This window comes from Orbicella franksi, chromosome 5 (assembly GCF_964199315.1).
Source record: "Orbicella franksi chromosome 5, jaOrbFran1.1, whole genome shotgun sequence".
NCBI classification, from domain to species: Eukaryota; Metazoa; Cnidaria; class Anthozoa; order Scleractinia; family Merulinidae; genus Orbicella; species Orbicella franksi.
The window spans coordinates 33,408,280-33,427,159 of NC_138149.1; the positions used below are offsets into that span (position 1 = coordinate 33,408,280).

General features: G+C 39.5%; 1 protein-coding gene across 1 annotated transcript; it reads right to left on the minus strand.

The window, feature by feature from the left end:
• Window positions 1-3,671: 3,671 nt before the first annotated feature.
• On the minus strand, window positions 3,672-18,328 carry LOC145488398 (uncharacterized). The gene is made up of 22 exons (XM_081467249.1): window positions 18,202-18,328; window positions 17,164-17,337; window positions 16,510-16,678; window positions 15,724-15,822; window positions 15,315-15,427; window positions 15,118-15,210; window positions 14,250-14,294; window positions 13,687-13,804; window positions 12,894-12,989; window positions 12,223-12,293; window positions 11,571-11,661; window positions 11,305-11,457; window positions 10,359-10,491; window positions 10,100-10,162; window positions 9,410-9,522; window positions 8,949-8,993; window positions 8,384-8,494; window positions 7,219-7,370; window positions 6,742-6,868; window positions 6,017-6,090; window positions 5,276-5,362; window positions 3,672-4,596 (listed from the first exon to the last, which is right to left on the minus strand). Exons 1-22 carry the CDS (start codon window positions 18,229-18,231, stop codon window positions 4,450-4,452), a joined length of 2,304 nt encoding a protein of 767 aa, XP_081323375.1. The 5' UTR covers window positions 18,232-18,328; the 3' UTR covers window positions 3,672-4,449.
• Window positions 18,329-18,880: the final 552 nt, after the last annotated feature.

The following is an 18,880-nucleotide window of genomic DNA, read 5'->3' on the forward strand; positions in this document are numbered from 1 at the left end:
AGTCGATAGATCCATGATTTCAGCATGCTCCGAGTATTATGTTTTATTTTTTGACTTGCCAGTTTTCCCTTGGGTGGGTAATCGCTTCAAAATATTCTCATGATTCATGAGTTCTTGTGAATGCAGTAATGTTTTGAAGTGATTGGTAATAATTTACCCCCCCCCCCCCCCGGACCACATGTTTCGGACCGGTGGAAGCTGCAGATCCTGTGTAACTTCGACTATCTACATTTGCTCTCGGCTTCTTGAAAAAGTCGTCATGTAGTAGCTGACTGACTGACTGACTGACTGTATACTGGACGCCGATGGAGCAATATCAGAGAGGAAGTTATGAGAAACCAGAGCGTAATTGTTCACCCTCTGTAGGTAGCAAAGATATAATTCATGGTTGATGATTTTAATTTTGAAACTTTATTCAAGATTTTTTGAGGACTTGGCGCTACAATCTTGGACAAAATTTTTAGCAAAACAGAAACACTTTTGATAATAACATAATTTAAAACCATCGCCGTCAACGGGACGGTTCATTTATTTGAAAGCTATTTCGACCAAAAAATAACTAAAATAGATTTCGATCAGTTATGCAACAAAATCCTCTGAAGACCGTCTGGTAGCGAAAAGACATACAGTCCTTGAACTTCAAAGACATATATATTGCTACGACCATTTCTTTAATTTTTCCGAAGAAAACGAACTAACGGAGAACGTGTTAGGCCCCAATTATACGATCTCGGGTTACCGAGACAACCCTCTGAATCCCCCCGAGGCAAGTTTCTCAAGCGTGTATATGTGAAAACGTAATCCCTGTAGGCCGAGTCAAAGTTGTCTCTCCTCGTTTATTCGTAACCCATATTGAATAGTCAAATGTGTCCCTCTTTTTTTTACTTTTCCTCGGGCTTTCGATCACCGTGCGTTTTGCCGGGGTTAATTTTCACTTCTTTGATACGAATTTCTGCTTAAATCCTAAATTCGGGGGGGGGGGCACTGCCATATATGGGCTAAATAGGTATGCGCCGCTGTGAAGGGTGTGGTTTTCAAGCAGTTTACTTTAGGATAGGGTATATAAATCACAGCGTTTGGGTCTAGAATAGGGTATCATTTTCCAAAAACTGACTAGTTGGTTGACGATTTATCTAGACTAAGGAAACCAGGACTTGCCACTCAAAAATATAAAAAAATCAAATCGGCGAGTTTAAATTTACTCAAATCAGCCTCAATAGTGTCGATAGATGGGGGGATTTGGGGAGTTTACTCTAGTATAGGGTAGCAAAATTCAGCTGAACTAGCTCTGGTATAGGCTACGGGTTCCAGGGTCCCAGCGGCACATCCCCACCCAGAAATTCCCAAAGAACCCCCCCGGCCTAAATCTTGGCATTACGTGACACTCGCCACGCCGAGAGTTGTCCCGGTAAGGCGAGCCAAAGCGTTTATATGAAGAAAAGTTGTCCCGCTTGCCAGGGTTACCCTACCTGCTGACGCGAGACAACTCGCCCACCCAGTCAGTCTCGTGTTAAGGTTTCTGCCAGTCTCACCAATGTGTGAAGCCTGGCAGTCGGAGCATTTGATCTTGTAAATTGCTCCCTGTCTGTTGTTAGGTTCGTCCCTGTCTTTAACGTTGGTCAGTAAGTGTCGTAACGTAGTTGTAGGTTTGTAGGCTACACGGATGTTGTGACACACTGGACAGCTTACGTGACGAAAACAGATACCTTGAACGTGTTTTTCACAAAAACAACCACAACGCTAGCTTTATTAGACGAAACATTTACCGACCTACTGAAGCTGACGCAACGAACAGGAACCCAACACCTGTTACTACAGTGACTATACCTTACATTAAGGGCACTTCTGAGACCATCTCACGGATCCTACAGCCCTACAACTCTGCCAATGAATATGAGCGTGATATATTGAATACTTTTTGTGCAACACGGTTTAAAAACTCAAACTTTTACAAAGAATGTATGAGCTCATTAGCGCTTTTGCCACCCAGAAATTTTGCAGTTTTCTAAAGACAATATCTCCTTGAATATTACACCCAAACAGCTAAAAATTTCACTATGTATTAAGTTTCACTGGCTCTTGAGCTGCCTGGAGTCAATTCATATCTTACACGTTTCCTTCTGTACGCAAAGCCGTATGCAAATGAGCAAAAAACAATTACGTCAGCATGAATCTCCCTATTCAATACATTGTTTCTGTTGTGCGTGTTTTGACTCGCAAACTACGGGTTTGTGCAGTGCTCTTCCTTCTCAACATTTAGTTGGCACGTTTTCCTTTCAGTTCTTACACCTTCGTTCTTGTAACTGGTGCTATCAGCTTGAAGTCATGTTGCTATGCACGTGCTTTCGCTCCTATCTTTGTAACTCCAGTTCGTTTGGTGACGTCCCTCCCAGCGCCTTCATCGTTTCTTTTCTGAAAGGGTGTCTAATGCATTCCTTTTCTGGCTCAAACTGCCATCCTCAGGGTGGGTTTTCTCGCGTCAGTCTTCCGCGCCTTTTGTTTTCTTTTTGTTTTACTGCACAAGGGCTGGCAGCTTGTTTAAGGGCATGGAGAAATTTAGCTTTCCCTGATGATATAAGCTGATTTCCACCCCTCTAACAGCTAACTCAACCCATTTTCCCAAGAAAAGGACAATCAGTTTATTACGAGATCGTTGAAAGAAATGCAATAGCTTGTTTTTGCCACTTCTTTGTCCACGATTGCAGACCGTGAGTGAAAACCACTAGCGGGGACTGGAAAGAGTACAGAGTGGGAATTGCGCTCTGCTCGGAAGTGCGCCTTGTTAGTTTGTGACAATTCAACAAAACAGCGATGAGTAACAGTTTATTTATATTTATATTTCTGTTATCCAACGCTAGTTTAGATGAAGAAGTTATCATTTATTCACTGTTTCCCTAGTAAGAAACCAAATAAAAAGACCAAAACCAAATTAAGACAAAACAGTTCAACAACAATTAACAAAGGTAACATTTAGACGTCCCAGATCCGGTAAGAAATCGAGGGCTTCAAATAACGGCCGGTCAACGGACAATGTCCGGTCAGAAATAGGTTTTGTCCGGTCAAATCCTTAGATGGCCGGACAATTTGTCCGGTCGTTTACGCTGGTAAGGAAAAAGTCGAGAGTTTCAAGTTTTAAATATTTAAAGGTTCAATATTATTGGCGTTTGTGAAAAAGGAGGGAAAAAAGGCGGATACTTAACTACCAGACCAAGAACTTTTAATAAGTGATTCGAAATAGTCATAAATTTTCCGGCTATCGTTGCAAATTTTCGTACAAATGTGATAGTTATTTTGCTGTACCATGCGTTCCACTTTTCCTGCATTGAGATCGATGCTCATGTACAATAAATGCTTTGAAAATTTACTTGTTTCATATTTAAACATCATGTGAAGGGGGAGGGGGCACTTTTATAGCGATAAGACGTAGCCGATGTTTGTCTGGCCAAAAAATGGGATATGTCCGAGCAAAAATAGGTTTGACCGGACAATTTGACAGGCGCCAGCAGGGAAATTATTTGAAGCCCTGAAATCTATCCTAATAGTTTTCATCCATTTTCTAAAATTTGCCCCTCTCCTGCGATGATCAAGTGCCATATTTCTATACTGTGTCATAAAATGATTTAAGAGCTGCACTGTGAAGGGGGGAGGGGGGGGGGGAGGGTAGATATACATATCTGAATCCCAATCTAACCCAGGCTATGCAATAGAAATAAAATACCGGAGAACGAGCAAAACAAAAAGAGCGAAGAAGGGCTCAGGTTTGACTAATTCAAGATATCACAATGGCCCTGAACTGATCATAACGAGGTTGTTTTGAAAGGAAAATGATACAGTCAATAGCACTCATAGTCTGAACGATGAAATGTAACTGCTAAGCGTGTGAACCAACAGAGTTTAAGAATAAAGTTCACAGCAAACGGCAACAATTGCTGCTGATTTCGTGTTCTTTTCCTCTCGTCCTTAAAACAGTCCCAAACAAAACTTGAAAAATCTCCTATTCACAGTAAATACACAAAAAAATTCTCACTTCGGTGAAACGGTTAATAAAAGAACAGTACAGTTCATCCCTTGCCGTTCGAATGTTGTTTTCGGTAAACGTCATTCTTTAACATTCATACCTGAAATTTACAGTCAGGGATTACACCAAAAAGATAAAACATTGTGGAAATCGAGCACAGATCGATGAAGCCCCCTGTGTTGTACTGGACTATCTTACAGAACACTCACACGGTCTACACTGAAAATAATACGGGAGCGAAATCTCGGGCTATATAACAATGTCAATTAAGAAATGAGTGTCAACGCAACAAACTGTATCGATCACTGAAACTCACAGAGAGCTTAAACGACCAAGAAATATCACCATTTAAACGCATCTTCAAAATTATTTCAGTCTACAACAGGTGCGACGAAACACAATTTCAGCAGTTCGGCTTCGTCACAGTCGCGTCACAGACTTCTGGAGAGCTGCTTTCCTTGGATAACCTCTTTGATTTCTTGCAAGTCAAGAGTCTCGTATTTCAACAGGGCTTCTGCTAAGCGACTGTGTTCCTTGGAGTGCACCTGGAGTATATTCTTCGCTCTCTCGTAAGAATCCTACGATAGAAAAAGCACTCATTAGACTCGAAAATCAACGAACGAATCTCAAAAAGGGTTTTCAACTAAATGTCGTAAAATGAAAACCAAACTAATCACTCTAGCCAATCACAGAAGACACAAACAATCCAGTCAACCAATCAAAACTCGAAGCAAATATCTGCAGCCGCCGCAAAGCGCGGAAAAACTTGTGTGCTCGAGTCAAGGTTCATTTTGTATACTCGTGATTGGCTTAGAAAGCGGCATGAGTTTTCTGAACCAATCCCAAAACGAGGCTGAGCCGTTATTCAGCGTTATTCAGGCTAACCTGAATCAAACGAACCGGATGGCAGACTCCCCCCTGCCCACCCCCGTCCCCCCCGTAAGCCAAAATAACGCCCAGGTTAGCCTGTTTACTGTCAGCTACAGTATTGATAATTGAAATGGCAACTCGATATATCCTTGAAAAGTCTGCAGTCTGTAGTCTGCAGTCTGCAGTCAGTTTGCAGTCTGTAGTCCGCAGTCTGCATTTTACACAAACCGTAATGCAAATCTTGTTGTACTAAATTGCAGTGCCCGGGGAGCATTGAAACTTCTTTTGATCTTCTGACCTTTTCTGGTCAACTTGCCGCTCTTTTCGGCTAACTAACGCTATACGAGCGTTTATAACTAGCGACTGCTTGCCAGGGTCTTAACTCACCTTGAGAAGTTGTTTGACTTCACTTTCAATCAATGCCTGTAACTCAGGACTCGATTTCTCCACGTCCTTCACTTGAACCATTCCAATCTAAGAGCAGACGAGATTCTTTTACACCAAGGCCAATTAGAAATGATTTGCTCGCAATTTTAATACATTTCTATCAATACTATACGAAAAGCTGCTTGTTTGATGAGATCGTTTACTTTTAAGACGTCGTCGGTAAACAAAAAAGAGAGTAAAGACAAGAAATAAAGACCCACACACACATGAAGAACAATATTTGATGACATTAATTTCTCACAACCACGCCGCTTCATTCTTTCCAAGTTCTGGAGACGTCAAAGATTCCACCTGACTAATAGCCCATGTTACAGTCCCGTGCTCAGTTGCCAAGCCTTTGAACAGAAGCGAGGCTAGAGTTGACTTTGTTATATGATACAAACCTCGTTACTTTTCAAATGCAAATTATTAGTTTCTTATCGCTGCCGTCACTGCGGTCAACCCAAACCTCGTTTTTATGGTGTGGAGGCGTGGTTACATTTCCATAATGATTAAGTACAAGTAGCTCATCAAAAATCCGTGTAGCGTCTCTGATTGGTCGTCAGTCGTTTTTGAAGTTTCGCGCGCAAATAACAACCAATCACGGATTTCTATAAAGCTGCGACTTTATAGACTGTCTATTTAGGCTTAAAACACTTACAACACCTGTGACTGTCGAGAACAATATGGAATTTATTGTACCTTGTCACTCATGCCATACATGGACACCATAGCATGTGCGATCTTATTTGAGGCTTCCATATCACTTGCAGCCCCTGATATAAAAAAGAAAAAACAGACATAAAATGACGAATTAAAAAAATCGTAGTTAAAGCTTGGTCCGGAGAATCTTGCTTAAAATGCTGTCAAAAGTTTGGCACCGAAAGGACCTTAAACTTGTACTAAATTTTTGGACGAGTTTTAAGGTGAGGAGGAGAAGTAGATGGGATTATAACTGGATTTAAATAAATAGGGAAAATAAAGATGTGAAAATTGAAATTTCAAGGTGATGAAGGATAGACACCAAAATGAAGTCCTCCTTAACTTTCACTAGTGAGCCCTTTAGGACAACTGGAAAGGAAGCAATCGAACAAACACACAGCACAGGCAAAAGAACACAAGCACACACAGAAACAAAACTCGTTTCCTGCAAACTAATTACATATTTTTACAATAGTCACCTCGTGATTAAGGCCGCTTTATTCTGACCCGGAAAAACGCAGACACAGAGCAGTTTCAGTTTCTATTGAGTGTCAGGAAACCAAAACCAAAGAAACCACTCTAGCCAATCACAAAGGACACAGACAATCCCATGAACCAATCAAAACTGAATGAAAATACATGCAGTCGACGCTCAGCTGACGAAAAGCGCGGGAAAACGTACAGTGCATCATACTAAAATCTTACGACTCTTTACCAAAACCTACCTGTTGTTACGTTTTCTTTGCCAAAGATAAGTTCTTCTGCCACTCGACCACCCATGCTAACGTCAAGCCTGGCTAGGAGCTGAGCTTTAGACCAGTTCAACTCGTCTTTCTCTGGTAACTGGGAAACCTTTAAAAAAAGGAAATATTAACATTGTTATTTTTTTAATGAACTATCCACTCCTCCTTTCTTGAGGGAAGCTGTACGGCAATTGCTAAAACGATATCTACCTCTAGCTCAGTTCATATTGAAAACAAGACTGCAGACTTACAGAGACTCTTTCAAAGAGTGCGCTGGATGGGATACTTGTCAATCGCAGTTTTTCCAAGTGTTCTTTTGCGAGTGTCTTCTGCAAGTGTCTTAAACCGGGCTCCAACCCTGATCCGCTCGATCTCTTAATCGACCACGCTAACGGTTAGGCCATCATGACCACTCGCTTATAATTTTACTCAAATCAATAAGTAAAACTCTACACATACCATTCCCAAAGCCTGGCCCCGCGGTATAATGGTTGCTTTGTGTATTGGCAAAGCGTTAGGAGTGTACAAGGCAACCAGCGCATGTCCACCCTCGTGATACGCCACCAGCTCCCTGTTCTTGGCTTCAATCACTGCACTCTTTCGTTCAGGGCCTTTAGCACAAGCAAAATAAGATTTAGCAGAAGTAAACGACACATTACATCTGATTTTCCCACTAATGATTTATTCAAAGAAGAGTAGGACTAGCCCCTAGAAAATACGTCATCCTTTTAATTCGCCCTCTAAGGAGCTACGTCACAGTTTGTGCATCTCGAAAAAGTTTAGCCTAAATTTTTCAAGTTCGTCGTTTGCAATCCGTGTTAATCTTCTCCATCCTTAACCATCCTTGTTCCTTTATGGTTTATTATTATCTCTTTTGTGTTTTTCTCTCTTAGCGCACTACTATTGTTAGGTTTCTTTCAATTTAAAGGTGATTTTGTACGGGGACAAAATAACTGTAAATGCTGTGACTGAGCTTGTAATCTGTAAAACGTCACTAAGCTACAACCAGATCTCAAAGAACTCATATAACAGAACAAGAGCGACCAGAGTTGTAAGTGATATTAAGAGTACAGCTCAGAAACGAAAGCATTTTTAGTCACGTATTTATTTTTCTACCATTATAGTTTGACTTTATTTCAAAACAATCATCGTTAGGTGCAAGAATAAAGTTTTTCCAGTTCCTGTAACAACGTCTGCGTTTGACTTTCTGTTTCCTCGCCTCGAACTATTGAAGTTCGAAACAAGATCAGTGAATCCCTTGGTCAATCCCTTATACATACGTAATCAAATTATGCAAGTGGATGTATGAAACAGCATATTTTGAACTGCGGGTAAAATGATTTAATGCCATTAAGAGATCAACCCAGTCATGTATGTAAATTACACAGCTGCGAAAATACCATCAATTCAGGTTTAAATGGATTCTGAGAAGTTGCTACATGTAGTTACATTGTATATGGAGATAGCACACGGGAGAGTGGTGAAGTCTTGATTTAAATTTGCTGTTTAACAAAATGTTGGTTGTACGAAAATGCCGAAAATAGTAATGGCATGTTAAGAAATGAAATCCTCACTCACTGCCGAACGATGTAGTACACAAGGAAGACATCAACAAAACACTTACCCATGAGAATTTTATCTTTCGCAAATTCAAGATGTCTGGTTGTGACGCTCGTGTCTCCTTCACTTGCTGCATAAATCGCTGCAGCATTCACCATGTTGGCCAGATCAGCACCTAAATGAAGTAACAAGTATTCGAAGTATTGATTTAATTCCTTTTCACATAAATGTATTTCACAAACAGGAAACATTTTTCTGTGTTCCTATTGAGCTACAGAAACGCATATGGAACATACATGTACTGCATGAAGACCAGTCACAGGCGGGTTTTTTCACACTTTCTCGAGTTCTTCAAACGTTTGGGGCCATCTCAGGGGGTAGCATATTCTCTTATCCACTTGAAAATTTTACGTTTTCTCCCTTGTTCCCTATTTCATTGTTCTTTAAATCTTCTGTTTAAAGTTCCCTTCAGTAGTAGAGATATACCTTGCTCCCTCAAATTAATCTCAACGATATCCCCCAACCCCTGGGAGGGACTCAAATTTCACGAGTGTTTCTACCGAGTGCAAGTAAGTGAGTGAGTAAGCAAGCAAGCAAACTAATGTAAGTAGGACTTTGAGTATACATACCTGAGAAACCAACAGTCCCCCTAGCAAGCACTTCTACATTGACATCTGAGACAATGAGAGACAACAATGTGAGTATACTCTAGATACCTCAGATACATGTAACTAGACCACATCATAAGTCTGTGAACAGTAAAGTACCCAAGCATGTAGCCATTGGATATGTAAAGGTGAAGTCTGCATCAGGACAGTGGCCCATGCAGTCAGAGCTCACCCTGCTTTCTGTAGCACAAAACGACTAAGCCCGAGTATTTCTACCCCCCTCCCCCACCCCTGGATGGGATGCTGGTCCATCACAGGGTTACCCCCCCCCCCCCAGCATTAAATTCGCTGGTACTGATTTATACATCTGATTGGAGAGAGGCAATGTGAGAGTGAAGTGTCTCAGCTTCCCCAAGAACACAACACAATGACCCTCGTGTATGTGTTTGTTCCATTTCCAGATACATTCGTAACAAACATACCATCAGCAACTTGCACATTCTTGAGATGTAGCTTGAGAATGTCATGACGTCCTTTGACATCAGGCATAGGTACAGTTATCTTGGTGTCAAATCGACCAGGTCTAACAAGTGCCCTGTGTGAAACGTTTGATAACAATTACCAACAAGCTGACCATTTGCTCACACACACAGGGAAAGAAGTGATTTAAAGAGCTGACATCCTGATGACAAACTTGAAACACAATGTTAAAAAACCTTCAAGTTTATAATGCATGCAAATCTTAATCACTCACAGAAAAAATGACTTTGAATATGGTGACATACATGAACATGTAGCCCTTTTAATTCTTCAGCACACGTGTACATGTACATGTAGAAACTATGGAGCATCAGTTTTCACTCACACAGCCAGCAGCCATGCAAATTTATTGGAACAAAAGAAAGTGTTAACATAAAAAAAGAGTGCGACATCCACAGGACTGGTTTGGTACACCAACATGGCTGCCATTTCATTGTTTCGGAACACCAATGTAGCTGCCATGTTCCACTCTATTACAATTTATGACTAATAGCCTGAACTGACCTACAATGTTACATGCAGGGAATTTTCTAACCAAAAGATGGAATAATCTTACTCTTAAACAACAGCTGGTGCAACTGGACATCAAATCACAATCATGTGGAGTAAACTAATTTAGCAAGAAAACTTACTTGTCTAGCACTTCAGGAAAGTTTGTTGCACCAATCACAACGATTCCTTCTGATGTATCAAATCTGTAAGAAAAATACAGATTTCAATTGATAACCAACAAAACATATGTGCTAGTAGATGTACACATTTTTCTAGCAAATCAGTTTAAACAGGATGAGATACATGTAGTGCTAAAGTGCTAAAGGTTCTGTCAAATGATCTGGGAAAGAGAATGGCACAACTAGCAAATTGTACAGACCATTAAAACAATTCACTTACCCATCCAATTCAACAAGCAACTGGTTAAGGGTCATTCTAGAGTAGGGCTGGTGATCATGAACAATTCTAGTGCCTCCAATAGCATCCAGCTCGTCAATGAACACTATGCAAGGGGCATGCTCTCTAGCGGCAGCTGAAACCAGACAAACAAACATGGATTATTTGCATTTGAACAAAAAGATAATCTATTAAGCATGACTTTCATCGAGACTAACAGTGTGTACATTAAGAAGCTGTTGCAATGAGTCAAATCACTTCAATTTGCTATCAGTGTTTTAATAAGTTGTAAACACACAATAGAATTGCACATTTTAAAGAAATTGCAACTCTGTTTACACTGAGTCACAATTTAAATGTAAAACACTTGACACTTAACTCCTGTTTCTGCAGCACAACACAGCTGGGATTATTACTAACTACTCCCCCCTGAATGTACATATAGGGAGGCACAGTGGCCTCATGGTTAGTGCACTGGACCCTGAGCAAGCGGGCCAGGTTCAAGCCATGGCTGGGGACATCCAATTGTGCACTTGGCCAAAACGATTTACTCTCACAGTACCTCTCTCCAACCAGGTGTATAAATGGGGGGTAACCCTGCAATGAACTAGCATCCCATCCAGGGGGGAGTAGAAATACTCCTAGTTGCTTCATGCTACTGAAATTGGGATAAGCTCCGGCCTGATAAGATGCTTGGCTCGTATGCAGACTTTACCTTTTTACCTTACCCCTGAATCAGTCCATCACAGGTTACCTCCCAGCATTCTGCCAGGTTTCTCCAACAATTCACTGGAAACTGTTTATAACTACCGACTAAGACTCTCAGGTTTGCTTTGCCCACACTTAGAAAGGCTGCCATAAGACTTAGTGCTTACTACTTGTAACTAACTAGTGACCAGTGTTGGCAATGCATACTCATTGTTAATTACAAATTAATAACTGCACTTACAAAAGAGATTTCTGACTCGTGCAGCCCCGACACCAACAAACATTTCATCAAACTCGGAACCAGAACAGAAAAAGAACGGTACTCCAGCCTCGCCTGCAACAGCCTTGGCAAGAAGAGTCTTCCCCGTTCCTGGTGAGCCAATCAGTAGCACCCCTGGAAAAAAGAAAAAACACAACAAACATTTACACGCAACAGCACCAAGTTAGTAATAAAACCAACAAAACCGAAAAAACCAATGCATTTAACACTGTATTTTGACTGGGCACCTGTTGGCATTTTTCCTCCAAGCCTCTTAAATCTTTCTGGGTTTCTCAGAAACTCAACCACATCCTTTAACTCTTGTTTTGCCTCTTCCACCTAAAAACAGAGGTAATTAAGTGCTCTGACAGAAATTAGACCACTTAAAAGACAGTGAGAGCAGTTTTCATTTGAGTGCCAATGAGCAATCGGTTTTGTAACAACTACGGTACATGATTGGCTTAAAAAACTCGCACCACTATTTCATCCAATCAGAAGTAAACGCAAAATCAATTGTGACTCACTTGTACTCGTTTTCCCGTGTTTTGTGTCAGCTACATGCATAGTACATGTAATAACTTCAAGTTTTGATTGGTTCACTGTATGGTCTGCATCCTTTGTGATTGGCTAGAGCAACTATTTTGGTGTATTGCTTTTATTACATGCACGCTCAATATGAAAGTTGTTCTATACAGTGTACATCAATAAAGCAATAAAATAGACAGACAGGCACACAGGCAGACAGACAGACAGATAGACAGCTCTAGACAGATAGACAGTAATAGTACATAACTGTAAATGTTTTCTTCCCTGAACAATCTACAATACAGTGTGGATGTACATGTGTAGTAAAGTTCATGAATTGTTTTCTTCATTTTTTGGACATTCAACATAACATACCCCTTGGACATCTGTAAATCTGCATTTTCTGTCCACATTGTCAGGATGGATATCCTTTTGACTTGAGCTCACTGAAGAATCAAAACAAAAATTTCAAGACAAGGAGTTTTCTTAACCACTAACCACATCTTTTACCAAAGAAAGTGTTTTGTTTCTTTCAAATATCAGTTAGAATAGACTACATGTATGCCTGTGTTAATTATAAAAACAAACAACCTATACTTCTTCTCACACACAACTGGGAGCCATGTCAAGCCACAGAAACTGTTTTTAAAAAACCTGATCTTCATAAATTCAACCAATAGACGGCCAAAAATGGCCAACAGTCGGCCAACAGTCAGCCGCCTTTAGTAAGCGGACAGACGACCAACAGTTGCCTGAAAGATGGTTGACAGACGACCAACAGGTTTTTTCGGGAGCTGTTCTTCACAATTACCATTAACATACATAGGTAAATTACTGACAAAACAAACAAACAAACAAACAAACACAAAACACACTACATGTATCTTAAAAGTTTCCCATCTGACCTAAATGTATATGGCATGACTCATCTGAGAATATGTTGAAGGCTTGTGCCAATAACTGTGGTGCAGAAACCCTCAGTCTCTGATTTTTTAAACTTAGATTAATGTTCATATTGTTTAAAGCTTATGTAGCTTGATACTCACTCTTCATCTGGAGTTGTGCTTCAATCAAGGAGAGAATTAGAAACAAAGCAATGAGAAATCTGACTGTGTTCCAGAGTTGTTCCTTGAAAAATGCACCTGCATTGTTTCAATAAAAAAGAGCACTAGTTATTATCACCAGTATTCTGATCAAAGGAATACAATGAGTGAAGAAAGTTGTGTCTGATAGCCTGGGGCTGATGCCTTTTACAGTCAGGCAAGTGAATTCTGTCCTTCACTCAATTGAAGATTCTTGGAAAAAAATTTCCGAAGAATTACGAACTACTAAAGTACTGCATTAGATGGAATTTTAGGGGCCTAGTGAGAATGACTTTTGGGCTAGTACATGTACATCATAGCTGCAGCTTGCATGAAGGACAAACTCGAAGATTGGTTTTAATTGCACCCTTTGAGTTTGACATATTTTAATTTACAGGTTCACAGTGTAAATGCTGGGCTGCAGCCAGTATGATGCAAACCAAGGCACTTGACTCAGTCATGGTTTTTGTTTTTGTTGCAGTAGGTTTTTTTTGTAGGGGGAAGGGAAAGTACATGTAAAGCAATACTAAATACCTTGGAAGAGAATTTAACCATGGACTTTGAAGTAAAAATTTTTGTTTGTCTGGCTGCGGCTCTGAAATGTACGCTGTACATACTGTACATAAAGGTCAATGCACCATGGATCAACTGGCCAGGTAGACTGCCTCAAGGGTGAAAAATTTAAGCTGGTGATCTCTTAAGTAAAACACCATAAGCAGTTAACTTAAGAAACTGAACAATAACAAGCCAAACTTACCTTTCTGGTTTTGTGTAATAACATAAACAGGATTATCTTCAGTTCCAGTCTGAATGGCAGGAGAGGTTGCTGTGCCGTAAGAGGATGGGCTGCCAAGTTCATTTGATGGTGACAAGATCTACCAACAAAAAACAAACAGCTCTTTTTAAATATATTTTACCTATTATACTCATAAATTCAAATCAAAAAGTTCTTTGAAATTGATTTCATGATAAAAACTGACACTGTGATTGCTTGTGTGCAGGCTTAATGGAGATGGAGGTGGACTACAAGCTTAGAGATCAGGTACATGTTCAAATCTAGATTACAGTGTAGTACAAATTAACTAAAAAAAAGAGAAGCTGTAGTAAGGGCGTTGTATGGTAAATGTTGGAGGGTGAGTTGGTATGGGATCCCTGGCAGGGGTAGGGTAGGTTTAGGGACTCGAGGGGGTTCTTGTTGCCTTTACTACTTGTACATGTACAAAAACTGTAAATAAAGGTGTATTATTAACACTGACAAGATTAAAAAGTCCTCAGTGCTTTGGTAAGGGTCAATATACAATCATGTAACTGATTGATTACCTTTTTTATGTCAGCATTGCTTACTTTGTCAGTCAACACCAGTGCCTAAAAAGTAACAAATTAAATGATAGGAACTGAGTGACAATAAAATATTTAAGGAAAAAAAAAGCAAGCTTACAAACTTACAAGCTTACATGTGAATCTTACACTGTAAGGGTACTCACTACAATAAAATTTTATATTTTTGGAAACAATGTTCGCACTTGTTCAAACTGGTTTTCACTCCACCCTGCCAAATTATAATTATGTAGGTTCTCCCTTCCCCAGTCAAACCTGGTCTGGGTTGTTTGAGAGGTGGATAACGCTATCGACCGGATGCGGATAGCATAGTTTGCTTTGTTACACTTATCTGGTGGAGAGAGATTTATCCAGTGGATAGCATTATCCCCCTATTAAACAACAGGAGCCTGAACGGTGAGAGTTGGCAAGCCCCTGAAATGATTGCCACTGATTACCTCTTGCTTCATTTTGTTGGCAACAGGTTTGAGTTCTTTGCTTTTCTGTACAGTTCTTTTTGATCATTTTTGCTTTGAGCAGATAAGATTGCAGTAACTGTACAAAATAATGTTTCATTCACAGTCTGAATTACACCATTCAGTACAGAGGGTTTAACCTTGACTGTTTGATTGATGTTATCCCAGACATCTGCTAACAGTATTTTTAGTACCACAATACCATGGAAACAACAACAACAACAACAAAATCTTTATTAAAGTGTCTGGGGGATATTGGGCATTGCTGCTAATTGGGGACACAACATAAAGGAAATATAAATGTGAAAAGAAATAAGTACATGAATGTACTGTACATGGGCAGGAAAGATGAAAATGTTTTCCATTTCTTTTGACATCAATCCAAGACAACCAACCTTTAAGTATTCACTTGTCACAGACTCATCTATGGCATATTTCCGACTCTCGTATCTCTTCACAACATAGTTTGGATCCTCATTAACCAAAGCCTGCAAGATGCATGTATATGACAACAATGACAGTATCAAACTTGTTTGAAATATACTTGAGTCTACATAAACAAAAAAAAGACAGCCTCTGATCAAGAACTAACCCGCAAATACTCTGCTTGTGCCCTGGGATTGTGTTCTTCTGCATTTGCTCTTTCCTCTAACTGCTGTATTCGCCGAACAGAAACTGAATGCAAACCTCTTCTCTGGATTTGAACTAAGGACACACAATCATTTATTTTCCAAAGTTAGGTCTGAAGCTGACATAATTTATATTAACTTTTTCTCAGGACTACATGTACAGTGTAAACTGCTGTTTAACAAAACAGGAAGGACACTGGTGACTTTTTATTATTTCCAGTTTTCTTTCTTTTTTCCGCAACTACATGCGCATATTATACCAGCTAACCAAAAAGATTCTATACTATCTGTATTGATCACTGAATTTCTGTAAATCAAGGAACTGTAAGGAAAACATTTACTGATTTAACACCGCTATTTTCCCCCACTTACATGATATGTGTAGCCTCGGAAGTTTTGTAAAAGATGACATGAAGATAGATGACTTGAGTCTTGGAGGACTAAAGCTGGGTGGACTTAGACTTGAAAAGCCTGTCAAAGAAAGTTGATGTCAGTAAACAGTGTCCAAAGATTCAGGCTATGGGAATGTTTGCTGGTGAATTCTTGACTATCATTTGCGCGAGCCCCAAATGTGAAGACAATGATGAAATGCTCAGTTTGAAGCTACATGTAGATTTCTAACCAAGCAGAAAACAAAGTTTACATGATGTTTGCATCCCGTCAACTTCATTCATGTGCAAGGTTAACCATCTTTGTATACCAAGTGTGTATAACTGTTTAAACCATATATTTGAATATTTTGCATGTAACTGGCAGTCATACATCAGCACATGTCTACATGCAGAAAGACAGACAGACTGACAGACAGACAGACAGACAATCAGATAGACAGACAGACAGATAGACAAACAGACAGACAGATAGCACAAAGATTTGAAACAGAAATCACCAACTCCCAAAATCTTTAAGGTAGGTGTTTAGAAAACATAATAAAATCTGTTGTTGACTTTTTTTTTTTATAAAAGGTCAGCTTTACATGTATGCAAACTGTACATACATGTACACGTATATATGAGGACTGTTGAACAGCAGGTCAAATGTTTAGGAACAGTTTGTTAATAGTAAAATATCTTTCTTTAGAAGGAAAAGGGAACCTGAGTAAAGAAAAACCAATTTAATTTTTTGATTAGGAAGTCAAGGTCAAGATTTGCACCTTACCATGTTTGTTTTTGAAGAAGGATTCCGATGAGACATGAGACACTGCCCACGGACTGCTGCTGTTGTGTGTGTTACAATGGCAGACGGACAGAGGTGTAGCAAGCTGTGTTAATAAATCAGCAGGAACTGAAGATATGCCAAATTCATCAAGAAATGTAGCATATGGATCCTAAAACAAACTCAGTGTGTCAGTAAGAATATTCATTTATTTATAATAAACATGTACACTACCACTCAAAGGTTATTTTATGACCTACTTATGAGATGTACCCCTCAGGGTTCCAGATTTTAGTTTTAGAATGATTATCAGTTGAGTAAGACGTGACGGGGCTTCAGTGACGAAGTTTTGGCCTTAAAATTTACAGTATTGTCACAGACAACTTTCCTTGTTTCCAGTGATAACAACATCAACAGCCATGCATTACCTACAATTTTGTGCACTTTGCTGCAAAGGCCGACGAGTTCTCACTGGAAATGGAGCAAGTTGCCTGTGACAACAATACAATTTTGACATTTAAACCTGGTTACCAAACTTCTGCCACACTTTAATAGAGTGATAATCATAGTATAATGTAAACGTAAGGTGCCAATCATGTCCCGAAATTCTTGAAGTTTAATTATCCATGCAGTAACAACCCAAGTGTATGTACTCACTTGATTACTGCTGCCTGTCTCCAAATTTGATGTGGTCACCTGGTTTTGTTCTGTTTTTGATTTTGACTTTTTAATATGTTGTGTTTTCATCTGTGCATACGACAAATATCTTCCAACAGATGAGTTCTTAAAAGTATTTAACAAAGTGGTCACTTGAGTAAGAAGTCCTCCAGCCTGGAAAACAAACAGAGACCTTAGACATAAACCACAAGGGCATAATGCATGTATATACAAGGAAAGCATACAAAATTTAAAAGGTGTTTTAAAAAGTTGAAGAATAGACATGTAATTTTGTTATTTTTGCATGCTCCAGCAACAAAAACTACCATGCAGGAGTTTCATTTACATTTTGAGCAGGAGGCAAATGGTTTTCACTGGCAGGCAATTTGTTTTTGGAGTGACCTTATGTAATAGAACAACTTTCCCCTATATGGTCCTCCCGTCTGCTGCCTAGCAACTTGCATGCTGCTAAGAGAGCCATTGGAAATTTATCAGGGATAAATAGTTCCACATACAAAAACAAGGCGGGATGGAATATTTTTCTACTATTCAAAAAAATTGACCGAGGTTATAATCATTAAAAATTGGCCAAAGATACAGGTAGTTTCATCAACATACGCAAATGATCAGATTTCTTTCCTGACACCAAACCTACAACTGTACATGCAGACTTGAGCTTAACTTATACTTCCGCTCATTATATAAACTTAAGGCGTCTCGATACAGTTTTTTCCTGACCACAAGTAAACCAAGCATCTTCAAACAGCTTTTTACCACAGACTGTCAGAGTCTGTATCGTTTAAAGTATCGAGAAACCTTAAGTCTTATACGCGTTTTAAGCGGCTTGCTTCAACAAAATAACTTAGATCAGATAAAGCGGAAAAAAGGGGAAATATCAAAGATGCGTTGTGAAAACGTATTGTAAACTTCCTGGAAGATTGGGGCATGACGCAGGGAATAGACAAGAACGCGAAACGGGAACCACATAAATAAACCAAAATCTTCTGTATTCAACGGCAGAAAACATAGAGCAGATACCTGAGGACTGATTCCTGTGGAGGAAAGCATCACTTAAACGGTTGAACTCTGGAAAAATCACAATATTCGCCGTATATTCCACGAAGTTAGTTACACAACTTTCTCTTTTCTGCCTTTCTTCCTAAAAAATTGCATCATGGGTTCAAAGGGTATACCGCTGGCCAGTGACACATGCGGGCTTCGCTTCGCTGATTGGATGATTTATGTCCCGTAAATCCCGCATAATGTTCCACAGTTCGAGATTTGAAAAATATCTGTTGTAAGCAGATGTCCTGACAAAAAAAAAATCATGCTGAAGAACGGTCGCATTTTGGTATCAAACCAGTCTAATTATAACTCAGCCAGATTACACTGACTGCTCAAAACGGTGGTGTTTAAAATATTGACAAATTTTCCAGTGTTCTGCCACTGTGTTTGTTTTAGTCTCATACTTTTGTCAACTCCTCGATCTCAACTATTTACAACTTTTGATATCATGTGTTTTCAAATTCAAATAAATTTAAACACCAGGAGGATGTTTGCAGTTGATCCAAGATGTATTCCACCATTTCTTCTGATGTCAATGGACATCTTTGGGGATCTTGACAGAATGTAGGTAGCTGCCCGACCAGGTAGAGCTGTCTAATGAAAGGGGATTTTTTTTTTTTCAATTAAATATAGGTTTAAAGGTTTAGGTTTC

Excerpts from the sequence above, each read along its gene's own strand:
- LOC145488398 (XM_081467249.1), bottom strand. The coding sequence starts at position 18,231 with ATGCTTTCCTCCACAGGAATCAGTCCTCAG. Across the intron at positions 13,805-14,249 it reads GCAATGCTGACATAAAAAAG|ATCTTGTCACCATCAAATGA; the intron begins GTAATCAATCAG and ends TTTTGTTGGTAG. Across the intron at positions 12,990-13,686 it reads TATTACACAAAACCAGAAAG|GTGCATTTTTCAAGGAACAA; the intron begins GTAAGTTTGGCT and ends GAAACAATGCAG.